This window comes from Bubalus kerabau, chromosome 15 (assembly GCF_029407905.1).
Source record: "Bubalus kerabau isolate K-KA32 ecotype Philippines breed swamp buffalo chromosome 15, PCC_UOA_SB_1v2, whole genome shotgun sequence".
Lineage (NCBI taxonomy): Eukaryota > Metazoa > Chordata > Mammalia > Artiodactyla > Bovidae > Bubalus > Bubalus kerabau.
In genome coordinates this window covers 84,514,001-84,535,442 of record NC_073638.1, presented here as the reverse complement: position 1 = coordinate 84,535,442, position 21,442 = coordinate 84,514,001, and the positions used below count along the sequence as shown (strand labels likewise).

At 46.2% G+C, this 21,442-nt stretch overlaps 2 protein-coding genes across 9 annotated transcripts in view; one reads left to right on the top strand and one right to left on the bottom strand.

Annotated features, from left to right (window-relative positions):
* The window catches only part of LOC129627729 (oocyte-secreted protein 1), a 216,392-nt gene that overhangs the window by 77,454 nt on the left and 117,496 nt on the right, over nt 1-21,442 (bottom strand). The window lies entirely within an intron of this gene.
* CBLIF (cobalamin binding intrinsic factor) lies at nt 1,092-19,528 on the top strand. The gene is made up of 9 exons (XM_055547245.1): nt 1,092-1,170; nt 2,077-2,253; nt 3,115-3,228; nt 3,659-3,799; nt 5,937-6,118; nt 12,391-12,568; nt 14,125-14,326; nt 16,505-16,623; nt 19,467-19,528. Exons 1-9 carry the CDS (start codon nt 1,092-1,094, stop codon nt 19,526-19,528), a joined length of 1,254 nt encoding a protein of 417 aa, XP_055403220.1.

Here is a 21,442-nt window from a genome sequence, read left to right as displayed (position 1 = left end):
GGCTGAACTGAACTGAACTCTTTCATAATCTCATCATTTTCAGTTCTCCATGATAGGGAGGCTTACTTTGCTTTATTATACAGCCACAATCCTAAAAAAATTAATATATACATATTGCTTAATATAATTCATTGATCCCACGTTTTCCAATTACTTACTTTAAAAGACAATATCTGAAATCCTTGGTTGTTTGAAACTGCTTTCTTCCCTAGGTAGGAAAGAGAAATTAAAAAATAAAAAATTCTGGGGAACTGCAGTCTGTTGTTTGCCCATGGGCTGGAACCCAAGTCGTGACGGCTTAGTTCACTGCATAAAGCCAGCCCTCACCTGGCCAATGCTACCTGAGAGCCTCAGAGCACTTCTCATAAAACAAGTGCCTCCGACTGTAAGTGGGGTGTTGCTGTTCATCACCAAGTTGTGTCTGACTCTTTGCAACCCCATGGACTGCAGCGCGCCAGGCCTCCCTGTCCCTCACCACCTCCCAGAGTTTGCCCAGGTTTCCCCTCCGTGGATTACTACCTCGTTGTGACGAAGGGGCTTGTGTAACTCAATGAAGCCATGCTGTGCAGGGCCACCCAAGACGGATGGGTGATAGAGGAGAGTTCTGACAAAATCTGGTCCACTGGAGGAGGGAATGTCTAACCACTCCAGTGTTCTTGCCATGAGAACCCCATGAACTGTGAGGTGGGGCCTTAGGAACCACCCCAACCTCAATGAAGTGGTTGCTGAAAAATAGCCAAGAGGTTTCTGGGTATGAAAAGGCTTAGGAGAAAGTTCCCTTAAGACTCTCACACTAGCCAGCCTCCCGGGACTTTAGTAAAGGACACTTGGCCTTCATCGCATACGAAGTCCCGAGTGTCTCCTCTGACCGTGCTGCCAAGACATGACCTTCAGATGTCTTGGAGGCTCTGGAGTAGGCAAGCTTGCGTCAGCAAATGGAAATCAGGATAAGCACTCAGGAGTGGCTGGGCTGGGGAGCAGGCAGACTGCTTTACAAAGAGCCGCATATATAAGGGGAAGCAGGAAAACACGAAGCCTGCACACATGGGGACTCGGGAACAGGGGCCGGGGACACACCAGGAGACAGAGGCATGGCCCGGGCTGCCCTCCAGCTCCTGACCCTTCTCTGGGCTGTGACGAGGACCAGCACCCAGACCCAAAGCTCGTGCTGTGAGTAGGGCATTTTTTCCAAGGAGGTCAAGGAAGCGGTTACCCTGGGGACAGGCAGAAAGCTCAGACACTGGCGTCTAATGATGAGAGGCCTGAAAGCAGCAGTCGTTGACAGGGGCTCCCGTACAGGGCGTGAGTCTGTACGGTTCATCGCTAATGGCATGAGTTCTTGGGGAGGCAAGTCTCTGCACTTTACATTAAGAGAGATTGAAATACTGTTGCGGGAATGATGGTTGATGATTTGGGGGGAGACCCTCAGTGACTGTTCTGACCATGTGCCCCTGGTGGTGAGAAGGTTGGGTACCTGCTGAGGATAGGTCGTAGCCCAGATCCTTCTTACAGATAGGTCGTAGCCCAGATCCTTCTTACATCTCATGCAAAAGTGAGAAGAGATGGACGCAAGGCGATCAGTGATCTCTGGGAACATGCTAGAAACAGCACAAAATGTCTGTGAGCGCAGCGTGTGATGTCGCTAAGTAAAAAATCACTTTCTTAAAGATCAGAGTTCTTTGGAAAGATGTAGGGACTAACTGGGGTTCCCTGAGGGCTCAGATGGTAAAGAATCCGCCTGCAATGCAAGAAACCCAGGTTCGATCCCTGGGTCGGGAAGATCCCCTGGAGGAGGACATGGCTGCCCACCCCAGTCTTCTTGCCTGGAGAATCCCATGGACAGAGGAGCCTGGTGGGCTACAAGCCATGGGGTCACAGTCAGACACGACTGCGTGACTGAGCATGCGTGCAGGGACTAACTGGCCTCAAAAGGAAACCGCAGCGTTTTCTCCATTTCTCTTTAATAATCACCCCAATGGGGGCATCCCCAAGGATCCCCAAAGCTAAGAGACGCAAACGTTTCTGAGAAGAGAGCATGAGGATGAGGGGTTTAGCAAATGGCTTTGCCCTTCGCAGCCGTTCCCTCAGCAGAGCAGCCCTGGGTCGATGGCATCCAAGTGATCATGGAGAACTCGGTGATCAACTCCACCTTCCCAAATCCCAGTGTCCTGATCGCCATGAACCTGGCAGGAGCCTACAACGTGGAGGCCCAGAAGCTCCTGACTTTCGATCTCATGGCCAGCGACACAGCCGGTGAGAAACCAGAGCCCCTTAGCGGGCTCCCTGAATCTCCACTCCCAGACCCCCTCCCCAAGTCCCTCCACCTCAGCGCTACCTGTGACGGTGCCTGAGTCACCCAAACACCTTTCCCTGCATCCCCGGAAGGACGGGACTGCGGGTCGGCGCATTCACATAGGAGGGCAGTAAAGCAGAAACAGCTCTAGATTAAACGTAAATGAGCAGGCTTCCAGGTCTGACTCCGCCACCTACTAACTCTGTGACCCTGAAGGGCTCACAGATTCCCACCAACCTCACCTCTGTCATTCACAAAATGCAGGTCACTCGAGTAACAATAACACTAATAGCAGGATTTCCTTGATGGTCCAGTGGTTAAGACCAAACTTCCAATGCAAGATGATGCAAGTTCAATCCCCGGTTGGGGACGAACTGAAGACCCCATATTCCATATGGCATGACCAAAAAGAATAGATACATTAAACAGGAACAGCAATAATAACAAAAGCAATAAAATCTGTTCTGCCTACCTCACAGGAGTTGCCTGAGGTCCAAGTTAGAGAAACTTGAGTAGAGTTAAAAGTGTCTTGAAACTAGACATGTTTCCATATGAACTTGCAGAGGTATTCTTGCTGCTTTTCTAAACAGATACCAGGAAATCCGAAAGAGGTGTTCAAACCACATAGAGGTCACCAGGTTAAACATTCCTGCAGTGTCTTCCAACACTTCTTTCCTTAAGAAAGGTCAAAAAACTATCTGATCACATTATTTAAAAAAAAATCAAAATGATCTGGAAAGAAGCACAGAGCTCAGCCTGACCGCTGGAGCTCTCCCCTCTGAGAATGCCTTTGTTTAATGGTACTGTTCTCTCCTCCACAGACCTGACCGCTGGTCAGCTCGCCCTCACTATCATGGCCCTCACCTCCTCCTGCCGAGACCCTGGGGACAAAGTATCGACTCTGCGGACCCAAATGGAGAACTGGACACCTTCCAGTAAGACCTCATCAGAAGGGAGTGGGGAAGTGAGGCAAATGGCCCTTCCTGAGAATTCTAAATCTGTAAAGAGAAGGAGGGGAGGGTGGATGTGGAGGGAAGAGACCCGGTGTTCCTCCACTCAGGTCACTCTGTTAATCCCCACGTGAGATCTCCACTTCTGGTCCAACAAACTGGAAAAGACCGCCCTCCCGGGAGGACACGATTGCATGCCTTCCCCTGAAGACAGCAGCCTCCCTTTGATTCCGTTCCCCTGCCAGATGCCATTCTTGTTCTGAGACACAGGAAGTTATCTCTTGCCAATACAGTATCTCTCTCTTTGGACAGGATTTCTAGCCGTGTCCATTTCCAAGCTCTGGCTTTTCCTTTTTCACAAATGTCTTCCTTATGGAGAACGTTAGTCTTACGCAGGCTCCTGTCCCCTCTCAAGGCCTCGATTCCTACGCTTCCACCTTCTACGGGCCCAGTCTGGCCATCCTGGCTTTGTGCCAGAACAACCCAGAGACGACCTTACCCATAGCAGCCCGCTTCGCCAAGACCCTGCTGGCCAACTCCTCTCCCTTTGACGTGGGTAAGTCACTGGTTTCAAACGCTGCTCTGAGCTTGGAACACCAAGGTCACTAACGGGTAGAGCTGGGGGGACCATGGCAGGGGGTGCTTTCCATGGAGGAGGGGAGGGCCAGGAAGATGTCAGCAGGTGAGAGATGCTGGGCAGACACTTGGTGGACATGCGAGGGATAAATGAAATGTAAGGTGCACATGAAAGAGAGAAGGAAAACAGAAAACCAGGACAAACCTTGACGTGCCTGGCAGTTCCAGAATCTCCACTGGAACCAATAAGCATGTCATCCAAGTCACGAGTCATTCCCAAACAGCAGTTAAATTATTAAACCAATGTCTAGACTCAGCCCCACCGAGCCTCCTCTTTAATCCCTACTGAACTCCAGGAGTTGGTGATGGACAGGGAGGCCTGGCGTGCTGTGGTTTATGGGGTCGCAAAGAGTTGGACACGACTGAGCGACTGAACTGAACTGATGCGTCCACGCTCTATTCTTCTCAGTGCTTCTCTTCACAACATACAAACATTCTCTTGATGTTAAATAGCTCCTCTCTGAACCTTAAAGCCATGATGCTCTCTTTCAAGGAGGCACTGGAACCTTCTTCTTCCTGCATCCTGCGAGGCTGTCTGTGAATGGACACTCTCTCCTCCACCCCATCACACATAATGACCACTTTTCGGCACAATGCCCTCTGTGAGGTCCCTCATTTGTGGTCACATTTTCTCCTCCGCCACTGTCTAAGCAACAGCATCAGCTCACGTTTTTACCCCTTAAAAATGCAGCTTCAGTAACCTCTCTCATTTCAGTCCCTACTAAGCCAACACTCAGGTCAATATTCGCTCAGGTATCTTCCCTGCGGGTCAAACACAGACTAGCTTCTGTTTCTCATCAGGGACCTTCTCGTGGCTGGGGCGTCTCTGCCACTTCAGGAAATTGGGGCTTCTTGGCCAACACTGTCATCCTCAGCAAGATGATGCAACTTTGGGGTGGAGATTAGGGTGGAAAGGAAAAGATTAGTGAGAAAAAAAAATGCCATCCGGTGAGTCTCTGGTTTGTTCTGGTCTCACTGTGCCAGAGTTTGCCCATTTAGATCACACATAATAAGAAGGAAAGGGCTGAGGACCCCTGTACGGGGTACCCAGGAGGAGACAGGCCCCACCCGCCCCCTCATCCAAGAGCTCCCCGCCGAGGACCCCTGTTCCAGGTACCCCGGAGGAGGCAGGCTCCTCTTCCCCCTCATCCAAGAGCTCCCCACTGAGGACCCCTGTACTAGGTACTCCAGAGGAGGCAGGCCCACCCGCCCCCTCATCCGAGAACTCCCCACCAAGGACCCCTGTACCAGGTACCCTGGAGGAGGCAGGCTCCTCTTCCCCCTCATCTGAGAGCTCCCCGCCGAGGACGCCTGTACCGGGTACCCTGGAGGAGGCAGGCCCCACCCGTCCCCTCATCTGAGAGCTCCCTGGCAGGGTGACAGGAGAGAGGGCAGAGAGGGCAAAGCAGGCACAAACACCGGGTGCTGGAGGAGCTCAGAAAAGAGGCCGCGCCTGCTGGGTGGGATGAAGAGGAGGCTTCGCTGAGAAGTGACGACGGCTGGGACTTCACCAAGCACTGACTTTTGACAGATAAACGCTGGGACATGTGAAGTGGGGTTGAAAACGCTGCCAGTCAGCTTTCATTCGAGGCATGAGCCTTGGCGTCCTGCGGAGCTGCTCTCAGGTCCTTGCTCCTTACTAGCAATGCCTCCCTGGGCAGTTCTCTAAGTCTCCATACCCTCATCCCTGAAATGGACACAATCAGAGGTCCTGTCTCACAGGCTGTCCTGAAGGGTCAGAGAGGTTACTGAACGCAGTAAAGTGAAAAACCGAACTTAGCCCCACCGTCGTGTCCGACTGCGATTCCATGGACTGCAGCCTGTCCCTCTCCTCTGTCCATGGAATTCTCCAGCAAGATTGCCAGAGTGGGTTGCCATTTCCTTCTCCAGGGGATCTTCCTGACCAGGGACTCAAGCCCGGGTCTCCTGCACTGCAGGCAGATTCTTTACCAACTGAGCCACTAGGAAAGCCCCCATTGAACGCAGCAATCCAACAGTAAAATGTTGGTTGTTCATACTGTGGAGGGGGTGGTCTTACCCTCTGCTGTGATTCACAGACGCAGGAGCAGTGGCGACCTTGGCTCTGACCTGTATGTACAACAGGATCCCCATAGGTTCGGAGGAAGGGTACCGCGCCCTGTTCACTCAGTTGCTAAAGAAGATCGTGGAGGATATCAGCACAAGGATCCAAGGCAATGGCCTCATCGGAGACATCTACAGCACCGGCCTCGCGATGCAGGTAAACGCGCCCCGCAGGAGAGGCAGGTTCAGTCCCTGGTCAGGAAAAAAGACCGTGCATGCCGCACAGCCTGCCCCCCCGCCAAATGCAGGTAAGCCTTAACTCCCCTCTACTTCACAGGCAAAGTAGAAAAACAAATATACATGAACTCGGTTTCCTTGGGGAAAAATAATAAATCCAAGAAATGTATTCATTTACTATTAATAATGATCAGTTTGTTCATAAAAATTCCCAGGTGGCCCTAGTGGTAAAGAACCCACCTGCTAATGCAGGAGACATAGGGGACCCAGGTTCAATCCCTGGCTTGGGAAGATCCCCTGGAGGAGGGCATAGCAGCCCACTCCAGTATTCTTGCCTGGAGAATCCCATGGACAGAGGAGCCTGGTAGGCTCGGTGCATGGGGTCGACAAGTGTCTCGGACACAGTTGAAGTGACTTTGCACAGGAGTTTGGTATATTTTTTAAAATAAGATTATTTGAGTAAGTCCTCAAATAACACTGACTTTTCTGATTCCATCTTGCCAATCAAATCTTCTTTCATCAGCCTTGTATCATGATCCAAAAAAAATGTGGGATCATATTCAAAAGGATTAATGAAAATAAGTCAAAGCTGCCTAGACATCTAATCTTTGTCAAGCTGTTTTACTCTCTCGATGTCAATTCAGCCTCACAAAGACCCCTACATGGCAAGGCCAGATGCGTCTGGTCATCCAGTCTATAGTCTGTGCAGTGTTCCCCTGGGTAGAGTCTCAGGCTCGGATGCTGTAAGATGCTGCTTGATAGAGCTCCAAATACAACCACACACACACACACACACACACACACACACACACCTCCCTCCACTGATTAGAGCAGCAGCCTCCTATAGAAAACACACCAATAAAATAGCAGGGAGAGAGAGAACCAACTAGAATCAGAAATTAAAGGGTCACCTGCAGCCAAATCATCTCAAAATGCCCTATAAAGTGAAGTGAGGTTGCTTCAGTTGTGTCTGACTTTTTGTGACCCCATGGACCCCATGGAGCCCCCTGCCAGGCTCCTCTGTCCATGGGATTCTCCAAGCAAGAATACTGAAGTGGCTAGCCATTTCCTTCTCCAGGGGATCTTCCCAACCCAGGGATCAAATCTGGTTCTCCCGCATTGCAGGCAGATTCTTTACCGTCTGAGCCCTATAGGAGTAATAGAAAAACTACATCATGACCTTGCCAACATGGAATGGCCAAGAACCAGAGACTCATAATATTATGCTTAATGAAATTAAACAGGCAGAAAAAGACAAATGCTATACGATATCACTTACATGGAGAATCTAAAAAATAATACAATGAAGGTATATGCAAAACAGAAACATTCGCGTAGATATAGAAAGCAAACTTGTGGTTACCAAAAGGGAGAGAGAAGTGGGAGGACAAATTAGGGGCATGGGGTCAGCAGATACAAACTACTAGGCATAAAACAGATAAGCAACAGGATGTGCTGTGTCCACAGGGCTTTATAGCCATTATCTGGTAATAACCTCTCGTGGAGTATAATCTGCAAAAACACTGAAGTACTATCCTATATGCCTGAAACTAAAATAATACTATACAGTCCATGGAATTCTCCAGGCCAGAATACTAGAGTGGGTAGCCTTTCCCTTCCCCAGGGGATCTTTCCAACCCAGGGATCTAACCCAGGTCTCCCACATTGCAGGCAGATTCCTTACCAGCTGGGCCATCTGGAAAGCCCATAAATCAACTATACATCAATAAAAAATAAAGAAACAGAATCATGGTGTTAGGATGCCAGCCCTAAATCTAATTTAGTTCTGGATTACTGCTGTAGGATGTACAGAACGGTTTGGTGTTCTGCATGCTAAATTAACAATGCAGTGTATAGCATGGTGACTATAGTTAATAATACTATATTATATATTGAAAAGTTACTAAGAGAGTGAATCTTAACTTTTCATCACAGTATAAAAACTGTGAAACTATGTGTGGCAATGGGTGGCTAGACTAGACTGCAATCATTTGACAGTATACACAAGCATAAAATTAACAGTACACCTGAAACGAATATAATGTTCCATGTCAGTTACATCTCAATTTTTAAAATATTTTAAAAATTAAGATAAAAAAATCGCAAAGGGCATAAATAGACTAGAAGTCTTTCATGTTACACATAAGAGTGGATAAAAATCCCCAGTGTGCCATGGAATAAAATGAAAATAAAATCAGTTTCTACATCATGTTGCGGTCAGTGGAATTTTGCCAGAGAACTTTGTTTTACTGTAAAAACAGAACACTGTTTTACTGGCTGAATCACACAAGAGTATTCCCAGGGCTCTGGTCTAGAAAGCTTTGTAGTGGAACAAAGGAAGCCTGGAAGAAATCCATGGTGTTTTGTTCATGACTCACTGAAAATAACCTTGCTGTCCTTAGTGCCAGAGAGAGAGGTGTTTGCTTTTGCTAATTTGGTTTGTCAGTTCTGCAAGGTACACTGTGATAAGCTGTACCTGAGAATTAAAGTTTTCCTTGGAAAAAGGCAGGGCCTCATTCATATCCAAATATCAAAGGCCAGGTGGATTTCTCACCTCTCCTTATCCAATCATGCCAGAGTTTCTTACCCAGGCAATCTGAAGTCTGAAATCACCAGGTATCTACTATATAAACTTGTTCTAATCTAAAATATTCTGGTGTCGAAAGCCAAGTGTTTCTGTTGCTGTTCAGTCCAACACCATGGACTGCAGCACGCCAGGCTTCCCTGTCCTTCACCAACTCCCGGAGCTTGCTCAAACTCATGTCCGTTGAGTCGGTGATGCCATCCAACCATCTCATCCTCTGTTGTCCCCTTCTCCTCCTGGCTTCAGTCTTTCCCAGCATCAGGGTCTTTTTCAATGAGTCAGTTCTGCGCTTCAGGTGGCCAAAGTATTGGAGCTTCAGCATCAAGGTTTCTAAGGCTCTAACAACTTGAGCTTGAATCCCAGATTGACCACAATCTTGGGCAAATATGGGAAAACGACTCTCTTGGGATTTCATTTTCCCCATCATAGCAAACGTATAAAAGAATCACAGATAAAGGTGCATTTTAATAATTGTGGTCTCTCCCAAGGGAATAAGGTGAATTAAGCTTCCTCTGCAGCCTTCACTCACCTCTGCTTGCTATCATTGCCCTTCAAGTGACTTAGGCCACTCACACTGCTTCCCAGGGGCACTCATGGGGCCTTCCCTCTGTTCCTGAATCCCTGATCTTTCTTCCATCAACATGCCAATGCTTTCAAGGTTCCTCTGGCAAGCACTTAACTTGGAGAGGTAAACTTCTGCCAAGCTATTACTGACTTATAACAATTAACGGATCAATGTTGCTGTTCAGTCACTGAGCCGTGTCGGACTCTGCAACCCCACGGACTGCAGCACCATGCAATGCAGCAGGCTCCTCTGTCCTCCACTATCTTCCTGAGATTGTTCAAATTCGTGTCCACTGAGTCAGTGATGTTATCTCACCATCTCATCCTCTGCCACCCCCTTCTCTTTTTGCTTAATGCATTACTCCTTTCTAAAGAGTTGGTGTTTGCGATGTTTTACCCCAAAGGGATACAGATCGCTTAGCGGGGTCTGGGAGGGGAACATGGCTAGTGGACAAGATGTGGTTGCTGGGAAAACCTAACTGATGGCCTTTAACCAAAGAGCCCAGTAAAGTGGACTCTGGGAAGAGCCACTGTCATGGTTGTGGAGGTCAACAGTGCCTGTCAGAACTGCCTGTTTGCTCACACTGTTCTCTCCAGCTCACATCCATGTCTGGCTCCCCTCTCCCATCTCCCATTTTTCATTTGAAGCTTCAGGTGAATCAGTTGTCAGCAACCCCAGCACATTAACACACTCTGGTGGCTGAGGTCAGTACAACCCTAAAGAGAGGGAGATGGAAGGACAGCTTCCGCATCATACATTACAAAATGCTGTTGCAGGGACTTCCTCAATAGGCCTGTGGTTAAAACTCTGCGCTTCCACTGCAGGGGGCACCGATCCCATCTCTGGTTGGGGAACTAAGATCCCAGGTTGCTGCTGCTGCTAAGTCGCTTCAGTCGTGTCCGACTCTGTGCGATCCCATAGATGGAAGCCAACCAGGTTCCCCCACCCCTGGGATTCTCCAGGCAATAGTATTGGAGTGGGCTGCCATTTCCTTCTCCAATGCATGAAAGTGAAAAGTGAAAGTGAAGTCACTCAGCCATGTCCGACTCTTAACAACCCCATGGACTGCAGCCCACCAGGCTCCGCCACCCATGGGATTTTCCAGGCAAGAGTACTGGAGTGGGGTGCCATTGCCTTCTCCCAAGATCCCAGGAGACTTGGTCAAAAAAAAATTTTTTTTTATAAAAAAAAAAAAAAGCTTTTGCATAGCATCCCAACTGAACCTCCAATGACCACTCCAAAGGTAGGGCAGGAGCTATGGTTTCTATTTTACCCATAAGATAGAAAACTCAGTAGCGTGACTTGCACAGTGTATTCATCAAGAATCATTATGCAAATAACAGAAACTCCAACAGTTTTTGCTTAAGGAAAAAAGCAAAACAAAACTGAGATTTACTATTTCACATAAACTAGAGGATCCAGGTGATTTTAGAATTAATCAGAATAAAGGTCTCAAATAAGATATCAGGGATCACTCTATCATCATCTCTCAGTCCTGATTTTTCTGCTTCTCTCCTGCTTCTTCAAAGTGTCTGAGAAAGATGGTCACCAGCGCCTTCAGTTCAGTTCAGTTCAGGTGCTCAGTCGTGTCCGACTCTTTGTGACCCCATGGACTGCAGCAAGCCAGGCCTCCCTGTCCATCACCAACTCCCAGAGCTTACTCAAACTCATGTCCATCAAGTTGGTGATGCCATCCAACCATCTCATATTCTGTTGTCCCCTTCTCCTCCTGCCTTCAATCTTTCCCAGCATCACGCACGGTCTTTTCCAATGAGTTGCTTCTTATCAGGTGGCCAAAGTATTGGAGTTTCAGCTTCAGCATCAGTCCTTCCAGTGAATATTCAGGACTGATCTCCTTTAGGATGGACTGGTTGGATCTCCTTGAAGTCCAAGGGACTCCCAAGAGTCTTCTCCAACACCACAGTTCAAAAGCATCAATTCTTCGGCCCTCAGCTTTCTTTATGGTCCAACTCTCACATCCATACATGACAACTGGAAAAACCATATCTTTGACTAGACAGACCTTTGTTGGCAAATGTTGGTAATGTCTCTGCGTTTTGATATGCTGTCTAGGTTGGTCATAACTTTCCTTCCAAGGAGTAAGCGTCTTTTAATTTCATGGCTGCAGTCACCATCTGCAGTGATTTTGGAAACCAAAAAGTTAAGTCTGTCACTGTTTCCACTGTCTCTCCATCTATTTGCCATGAAGTGATGGGACTGGATGCCGTGATCTTAGTTTTCTGAATGCTGAGTTTTAGGCCAGCTTTCTCGGTGTCCTGTTTCACTAGCGCCTTAGTGATTACTAACCCGGAAGGGGAAGAGAAGAGGCTTCTCCCTCCGGGTGTCTGTATGTCAGGGAAGGACTCTGATTGGCGCGTGCGTCCACCAATCACCGACACCAAGAGGACGCACGCGGCGATTAACCCCACCCCTGCATCCTCCGCTGTGGCCCGGGCCACGGAACCTCTGGCTGGCGGTCCTGTGTGATCAAATGAGGGACCAGTCCCCCGAAGGGTGTGCAGAGCAGAGAGCGGAAGAGGTCTCCCACGGTGAGACGGCCAGGTTGTCCTAGACGAGAGGTCCCCAGAGGCTTGCTTTGCCAGCTCTCCTCTCACTTCTACATCTAAGAACTGTGAGCAAGTGCAGCCGCCCTGATAGCACTCCCTGGATAAGGACTCCCTGGAAGTCGTGTCCAGCTCAATGTGACCCCATGGACTACAGCCCACCAGGCTCCTCTGTCCATGGGATTCTCCAGGCAAGGATACTGGAGTGGGTTGCCATGTCCTCCTCCAGGGGATCTTCCCGACCCAGGAATTGAACCTGCGTCTCCTACCTCTCCTGCATAGGCAGGCAGGTTTTTTACCTCTGAGCCACCTGGGAAGCCTCAGTCTCAGTGTAGCTCAGATATTTATTGAGGGACTGCTCTGTGACAGGCACTGCACTGAGCAGTGGGGACATGGCTGTGAATGAGACAGACACTGTCTGGAACCTCTGGTTGATCACAAAGATTAGTGATCGAGGCTAACCCTTACAGGACTTATAAAGGCCAACTCTCAGCTATACCTAACCTGTGTGTGTTTGTGTCTCTTCCCGCTGGCCCCAGGCTCTCTCCGTGACACCTGAGAGACCTAACAAGCAGTGGGATTGCCAGCAGACCATGGATACTGTACTGGACGAGATCAAGGAGGGGAAATTCCAAAACTCCATGTCCATTGCCCAAATCCTCCCTTCACTGAAAGGCAAGACCTACCTAGATGTGCCCCAAGTGTCTTGCAGCCCTGGTAAGGACTCTGAACATCTGTCTCTCCCTATAACGTGGTGTCTTATGCCAGGAGTGACAGGTGGCCCTAAGTGGTATACATAGTGACAGGTGGCCCTAAGTGGACCAATTGTGAGGGGCATAAGGGCTTGTCACACCTGTGACTTCCAGGCGGGCAGAGCACAGCTGGCGTCCAGTCCCCCAGAGCTGTGTGTTAGCATGCAGCCATGCTGTCCTCCCTTGGAATTCAGTCCCATGTCCACTTCATTCAGCACACGTTTATTGAGCACCTGCTACAGGTAAGGCATTTTGTGGGATGGCTGGTGGAGAGAGAAGGTCCATGGTCCTAACAAATTAACATGACTTCATTCATCCATTTGACAAGTGCACCAAACATGATGCAACGCCTTGTCACATCTGCTCTTTACAAAGCAGGAGATGAAAGGCAGACAGAAACCACAGTATTTGGAAGAGTGAAATAAATACTAAGTAGGGACTTCCTGGCACTCCAGTGGTTATGATTCCATCTTCCAATGAAGGGGGTGAAGGGTCGATCTCTGATTAAGGGACTAAGACCTCATATGTGTTCAGTCACTCAGTCATGTCCGACTCTTTGCAACCCTCTGGGCTGAAGCATGCCAGGCTTCCCTGTCCTTCACACCTAGCAGCCAAAAAACATAAAATGAAAGCAAAATTGTAACAAATTCAGCAAAACCTTTAAACAATGGTCCACATCAAAAAAATCTTTAAAAAGAAAGAAGTATTGAGTAGAAATAGAAGCATCACACGGTGCAAAAGCAAAGAAAGTCTGACCAATCATTGAGTTTTCCCGGGAAGCTCAGGAGAGGAACAAAGTTGACTTTACAGTCAAGGCTTAGAGATACAAAAATACGCTCACAGTGCACCACAGGGATGGGGTGAAAACCTGGCCCCGAGATATTATATATTTCTTTCTAATCACATACTAACATAAAATATGGTTCTTCTTACATTGCATGGACTTCCTGGCACAAGCAGTGATTAGCAAGCTCCTTGTCAGCCTCAGTACAGAATCTACAGAGACCACAGTAAAGCAATCCAGTCCCAATTGTACCAAACACAGCCACACTCACCTAACGCCTTAGGCTGCTTACCGAAGATTTCCCAACTTGAACAAGGTTGCCAGAGAGTCCTTCCTAGGACTCCACACTGGTTACCCAGGTATTCTGTTAAATGGTCTGAAACATATTACCTTTGCTTCCAGATTCTTCGGGTTAACAGAAAGCCCCAAGTGAACATGGAGTGCCATGTACAATATGTGACTTAGGGCTCACAATCCTCCCTTCAGCTTAAAAATTCTTTTAACAAAAGAAATGTTCATTATTAAGGGAGCTGTTGGTTCTTCAGCTGTGACCATTTCTCTAGGATGGGAAACAGCTTCATAGATCACACCAGTTTCTCAGAACATCTCACAAACGACACAGAATCATTGTTATTTCTTGAAATCCTTTCTGGGATGCTCTGCCAATAACAGAGATTTTGCACCTAGACTGTGAACTCCGTAATCTTTAATGAGTTTGACCCCTGTGGTCTTCGCAGATCAAGAGGTACAACCAACTCAGCCCAACTTTCCCAGCCCTGTCCCCACCTCAGCCTCCAACATCACTGTCGTCTACACCATAAGTAACCAGCTGAGGGGCGTGGAGCTGCTCTTCAACGTGACCATCAGTGTTAGTGTGAAGAAAGGATCCGTGCTGCTTGTTGTCCTAGAGGAAGCACAGCGCCGAAACCCCAAGTTCAAGTGAGTGCTCCAGTGACGTTTACCGCTCCTTCCAAGTTCAGTCTGAATTCCCATTCTCTCTCTCTCCTTTGTGTTCTTGCTTTTTTCCCTTCTTACAAAGTAACCCATCTTTATCAAATAGCCCCTATTCGATAGGGGTGCCTATGATCTGGTAAGGAGGCAAGGCCCTCATAAAAATTAAATAGATGATGATGGAGTTTTCAAAACAGGAATTCAAAGGAGAGAGAGCACAGAGTGGATTAGAAGGGTTAAGGAAGTCCCGTGGCTTTTGGATCCCCTCAAAGAAGAGGCATCATACAGCAAGATATGAAAGGATGGTATTCCAAGAAGAGGGGATTTTATCACCCCAAAGTTAACAAGTGTTGGGTATAAATTCCTCTAACTCTTAGAGGAGGACAAAGTATTTGAGAGAAAACTGAGCAAGGAATTTAGGGTCAATGAATAAACCAGCTTGACTAGGGACAGAATACAGGACTGAACTAAGTGAATGGTGCCTGAAGGGATAGACTGAGTGATACCGCAGACAGCCTGGAATCCCAGGCTGAGGAAATGGGACTTCAGTTTGTGGTGAAGCATTGCAAGTTTTTGAGAAAGAAAATGTTGCAAAATATAAACTGGGATGCAGAATGAATGACTAGGAGGAAAGCCAGGGCATGACCACAGAAACAGAGCTGTTATACAATGTGAGGAGGACTTTATCTAGGAGAAACGCACTCAGGCCAAGGAAGATGCCTCAGGGCTTGTGGAGGGGCAAGAGAAAGAAGCTTCAGAACTATTGATGGGACTGTCAGGAAGAAAGAAGATCCTTCAGAGAAAAACAATCCCTTTAGACAAGTTCAGTTGCCTGAGTTTGAAACAGAATCATCAGGAAGTTTTTGGAGGTATAGAAGAAGTCCTAAAAAAAGAGGGCAGGGTAAGCAAAGGAGACTGGGTTTTCATCTGACAGAGGCGATGACGGAAGTTAAGGACAGTGTCGTAGGTGGCAGATACAATGCCTCCACTAAAACCTGAGACAGATAGAATTACTCCCATTTAACAGATAGAACCACTTAGATCCAACATTGTTAAGTAATGTTCTAAAGATCACAAAACATGTCACCAGTAGAGTTGAGATCTGAAGCCACATTTGACTGATTCCAAAGCCCATGTTCTTTCCACTGCCCAACTGGGGGAAAAAAAAATAAATAAAAAGGAGAACATTAAGCTTTGGGGAATGTTTATAGTTTGCAAAAAAGAAAACAGTAGGGAAATATGGAGAAGCTAAGCTGTAAGAGGAGGAAGGGGAAGATGCTAAGTCATGGGAAGGAAAAGATGAGTTACTTTCAAAGGAAAGATGACATAATCCAAATTCTGCAGAGAGACGTGTGGGAGAAAGACTGACAAAGGCCAAGGAATTGATGAATGAGTGACACAGCAGCAGTTGCGCAGGGTTAGGATAAGTACACGTGTCTGCGGCCCGCAGACCAGCTCCAGAACTTCTCCAGCTTCTGTAGAACGGGTCGAGATAAAGATCACATTTCTAGAATACTTAATTTGCCAACAATCTTCTGAATATACTTTACTTCCTCTCCAATCTTAGCTTTAATTTTGCCTGAATTTTATTTTTCTACCTATAATGTAGTAAATATACATATGAGAAATTTTGAGGGGGGAAAAGCATAAAGAAGAAGACAAAGCATCCACAGTCTATCCAGAACATAATCACTGTTGATATTTTTTATAATTTTACAGGTATTTTCTCCACGTGTATTACAAATAGTTGTGATCCATATATACACGAGATAGATAAATATTTCTCATCCGATGTGTACCCCACATTTTCACTTAATATTATTGCATGAGCATTTTTCCATGTCACTGAAAAGTATTGAAAAATACGAATTTTATAACTGCCAAAGAGTCAATCTTGGATATTTATTCCATCACGCACCTAATTTTTTGGCCCATTGTTGGACATCAGCATTTTTTAATTTGCTTATTGATAAGTTTTTTAAAACCCATTTATATTTTTATTTAATTCCAAGTGAAGTAAATGATTCGTTCATTAGTCATTTGCACTTTCTCTTTTAGACATCTTTTTCTGATTTTTGAAGCATTTAGAAGGTCTCTGGCCCTTCATCTTTTCTTATTGCCTGACTTGGAGCAAGGCATTAATCACGTATGATATTATTCTCACAGGTTTGAAACCAGAATGACATCCTGGGGACTTGAGGTCTCTTCAATTAACAATATCGCTGGAAATGTTAATGACAAGACATATTGGCAATTCCTGAGTGGGAAAACACCTTTAATAGAAGGTGAGTGAAGAAAAGGAATGTAGGCACTTTTTCCACTGTGTGAAGTCTAAATTCTTTCATTTCCATATTTAATTCATTCATTTATTTAGTCAATAAATAATTGTGAGAGTACGTGTATATACAATAGTTGTATATATAACAGCTTTGTATGTACATATGCACATATATCATGAATATACAGTAATGTTAGACAAATAGATAACAAATGAGTAGTTATTTAAAATAGTGTTTTTAAAAAATCAAGAATCCTGGGACGTCTCTGGTGGTCCAGCAGTTAAGACTCCACACTTCCACTACAGGGGCTGAGAGTTTGATCCCTGATCAGTGAACTAAGATCCCATATGCTATGTGGCTCAGAAAAAAAAAAAAAAAAAACAAAAAAAAATCAAGAATTCTAACACCACTCTGAGCTAGTGGAAAAAAATATTCAGTGAAGAAAAGTGGATTGACCTAAAGTAATAAGAGCTAAAGAAAGAAAAAGCAAATGTGAGAAAGACTTAAACAAAAAAGAACAAAAAAAACCAGTGTGTGATCTAAGAAGATGGCCACTTTGGGGTTAAAAGACACGTATGCGTGAAACGAAAGAACAGCAAACTCACAGCCAGAGCAGATCCATGAGAGGGATAAAAATAACAGCTATCAATATCCTGACATTATTTTATTTCCTGTTCACATCAACTCTGTAGGTATTAGTGACTCTCCTTTTAAACAGAAAAAACTATCTCAGAAAGAAAAAGAGACTTCCCCCAGGCACATATGTAGTATGTGATGGAGCAGGAATCAAGTCCACAGCTTCCCTCAGAGTCCATTTTTCACCTTCTTTCATAGTGGTGTTTTTTAAAATCTCCAAAATGAAGGATGCTTGCTTGGAGAAATTGCGAAGAATGAAACTCAGACTCAGCAAAAACCTTAACTATCTCCAAAGTGTTTGCACAAATGCTAAAATGTTATCTGCCTTAAAGAGCACTCGTCTACTTTGTGTAAGGATGATGCTACATTAACCCGACGTCCACAGACACGTGGCCATCCCTTCACACAGTGGTGAAGTCAGTAGACTCATAGCAGAGTCAGACTGAAGCTTTGTCAAGATGCTTCATTGTCCAGGATAACAACGAGAGAGAGCTTTCCTAGCCCCTGTCATGAATTTAACAAAATCTGGCCCGTCAGAATTTGTGGAATTGCAGCCAAGCATATAAGAAAGATTTTAGAGTCACATAAGCCTTGGTTTGAAACCCCTTCTCTCTCTCTCTTTTAGCCACGTAGCCCAGCTTGTGGGATTTTAGTTTCCTGACCAGGGATCAAACCTGGGCCCTGGCAGAGCACTGAGTCCTAACCACGGGGCCACCAGGCAATTCCTAAAGCCCCTTTGCTTATTTTCTAGCTACGCTAGGCGGATAATGACTCTTCTCTGAGCCACAGTGCCCACAGCTATCAATTGGAAATAGCACTACCCTTTAGGTTATTGTGAGGATTAGAAATGAGTAAGTTCACTGCCTTTTGCATGGTGTTTGTTCAAAAATGCGTATCACTATTGTCATTATTTCTCTTACAATTTTCATCTCATTAATTGCCCTCGAAACTTAAGTCAGGCTTATTCTCCTGTCTGCTAGTTACTTCTCTTCTCTTGGGAGGAAAAATGTCCTCTGAGATCCAAAACGATTTGGGCCTGGAATTGTCAAGCTTTCTGACGCCTGGTTACTTCAAACTTAATCATCAATTACGTCATAATCTGTGTGTTCCCTGCCCAGAAAGACAAAATTCTCAACCAACGGCCCTTCCTTAAGTCCTCCAAAATGTATGAGTTCCCAACTTGAGTGCTCTAAATTTGGCTTACGTACGCCATTTTAATAGTAACAACTTTCCTGCACATTTATTATGTGTTAGATATTGTATTAGGCACTTTGCAGTCATTATTTCTAATCCTGGAAATAATTCTTCAGCATAAATACTAGTGTCCAATTGTGTATAGGAGGGAAGGAGGCTGGCACAATCTAAGGCTTGGCCAAAGATTTGCTCCACATGGCAGCTGAGAGCCTGAGAAAAAAGACCTCAAAGTCTCAACTCCATGCTTCCTTCATACTAGTCAACTCAATCTTGTTCCCCTCAGTTCAGTTCCGTTCAGTCGCTCAGTCATGTCCGACTCTTTGCGACCCCATGAATCGCAGCACGCCAGGCCTCCCTGTCCATCACCAACTCCCGAAGTTCACTCAAACTCATGTCCATCGAGTCAGTGATGCCATTCAGCCATCTCATCCTCTGTCGTCCCCTTCTCCTCCTGCCCCCAATCCCTCCCAGCCTCAGAGTCTTTTCCAATGAGTCAACTCTTCACATGAGGTGGCCAAAGTATTGGAGTTTCAGCTTTAGCATCATTCCTTCCAAAGAACACCCAGGGCTGATCTCCTTTAGAATGGACTGGTTGGATCTCCTTGCAGTCCAACGGACTCTCAAGAGTCTTCTCCAACACCGCAGTTCAAAAGCATCAATTCTCCGGGGCTCAGCTTCCCCTAACCCTACCCAATTTAACGGGCTTCCCAGGTGGCGCTAGTGGTAAAGAACCTACCTGCCAATGCAGGAGACGTAAGAGACGCAGTTTCCGTCCAGTCCCCGGGTGGGGAAGGTCCCCTGGAGAAGGAAATGGCAACCCACTCCAGTGTTCTTGCCTGGAGAATCCATGGACAAAGGAGCCTGGTGGGCTACATACAGTCCGTGGGGTCACAAAGAGTTGGACACGACTGAAGCGAGTCAGCAGCCCACTGGCAACCAATGTAAGGGTGGACCCTGCGGGAGGCGGGCGTGGCCACGAGCACCGCGGTCACTTCCGGTTGTTCTCTCCCTGTTTCCAGGAGTCGCTGACTACATACCCTTCAACCACGAGCACATCACAGCCAACTTCACACAGTACTAAGAGAAGGTGGACTGAGCTTCTATCAAATGTCCCCAAAGGATGGCTGGAATTGTTTTTTCACATCGTTTGAAATCTATGCCAAAAAAAAGTGGGTATTTTCAATGCTACCATACTACTGGTTAAAATATGGAAACCACAATGTAAAATAAATGATGCAAATTGCTGGAGTCTCAACGTCTGTGACCCATGAAAGAAGTCTGGTTTTTCACGACCATGATGGCGAGACAGCATTTAAATGTAGGGTGAGGGAAAAGGGGCCCCTGGCTGATATATTGGAAGGTCATTCCGATCTTTTTTTGATTGTTTAACTGACACAGTCTTTTATTCTATAAAGGAAATCTTAAAAAAAAACACTGTTTTTATATCTTATACCAAGTACTCCTTTTCAAATCACCTATTATAAACACTGCTGCTGCTAAGTCGCTTCAGTCGTGTCCGACTCTGTGCGACCCCATAGATGACAGCCCACCAGGCTCCCCCGTCCCTGGGATTCTCCAGGCAAGAACACTGGAGTGGGTTGCCATTTCCTTCTCCAGTGCATGAAAGTGAGAAGTGAAAGTGAAGTCGTTCAGTCGCGTCCGACTCTTAGCGACCCCATGGACTGCAGCCTACCAGGCTCCTCTGTCCATGGGATTTTCCAGGCAAGAGTACTGGAGTGGGGTGCCATTGCCTTCTCTGATAAACACACACACACACACAAATACATTCATCCATACATGTGACAAAAATTATTCCATATGAAACTCCCAGAAGGTTCAGAACTAGATCAATGATGTTATATCACAACTCTCCCCTTCCATTTCCAATATTTATTCTGGGTGAATCACATTTCAAATATATTTGATATAATTTATGCATATTATATTTAATATTAATATAAATTTAGCATATAATATGTTTCATATATTAAAGGTAGATATATATCTGTAACTGTGCTCCATAAATAATACATATAATATTTTGCATGTAAAATATAGGTATATATCGATAACCTCACCCTATTCTACATATGTATATATATGTACACACATACACACACACGCACACATGAAAAGTGAAAGTCGCTCAGTCGTGTCTGACTCTTTGCAATCCCATGGGCTATACAGTCCACGGAATTCTCCAGGCCAGGACACTGGAGTAGTTACAGATCTTTGGGAGGAAAATTTAAGACAATGAAACTGTAAACTCTGCTTGTTGGAGTCAATATTGGTACAAACTTTCTAGAGAAGAATATGAAAACGTGTATCAGAAATCCTAAGATATACTCAACTTTGACCCCAAAAATTCCCAATTCTGAAATTTATAGGAAGGGGAAAAGCATAAGAGGACACAGATATATAAGAATCAAAACATCAGCTGGGTGTGACTCAGGGAACTCAAACCCGATTCTGTAACAACCTAGGGGGTGGAATGAGGAGAGAGTTGGGACGTTCAAGAGGAAGGGGACAGGTGTATACCTATGGCTGATTCATCTTGATGTTTGGCAGAAACCAACACAATTCTGGAAAGCAATTATCCTTCAATTTAAAAATAAACTTTTTAAAAAGGCAGCTGGGACTATTAGAGAATAAGCCTTAGATGTGCACCCTCAATAGACTTCCTAAGACTGAACCCAGACGTGGACAGACTTAACTGCCGCATCACAGGCCACCCCTCCTGGCATCTCAGAGCAAGCACCTGCCCTCTGGCAACAGTCTGGCCCCCAGGAGAGAAGCGTGGCCCACAGGCCAGGTCCCCACCCCCTCACAGCTGTAAAGTTGTAAGCCAGGACCGGCACCGTCATGGAAGAAGCCTTCAGGGAGTGGCGAAAAAATGCACTTCCCAGGTGGCGCTGGTGGTAAAGGACCCAGAAGATCCCCTGGAGTAGGAAACGGCAACCTGCTCCAGTATCTTGCCTGGAGAACCGCATGACAG

Coding starts and splice junctions, on each gene's coding strand:
- CBLIF (XM_055547245.1), top strand. CDS start 1,092: ATGGCCCGGGCTGCCCTCCAGCTCCTGACCCTTCTCTGGGCTGTGACG. Junction 2,254..3,114: donor CATGGCCAGCGACACAGCCG/GTGAGAAACCAG, acceptor TCTCCTCCACAG/ACCTGACCGCTGGTCAGCTC. Junction 3,229..3,658: donor GGAGAACTGGACACCTTCCA/GTAAGACCTCAT, acceptor TCCCCTCTCAAG/GCCTCGATTCCTACGCTTCC.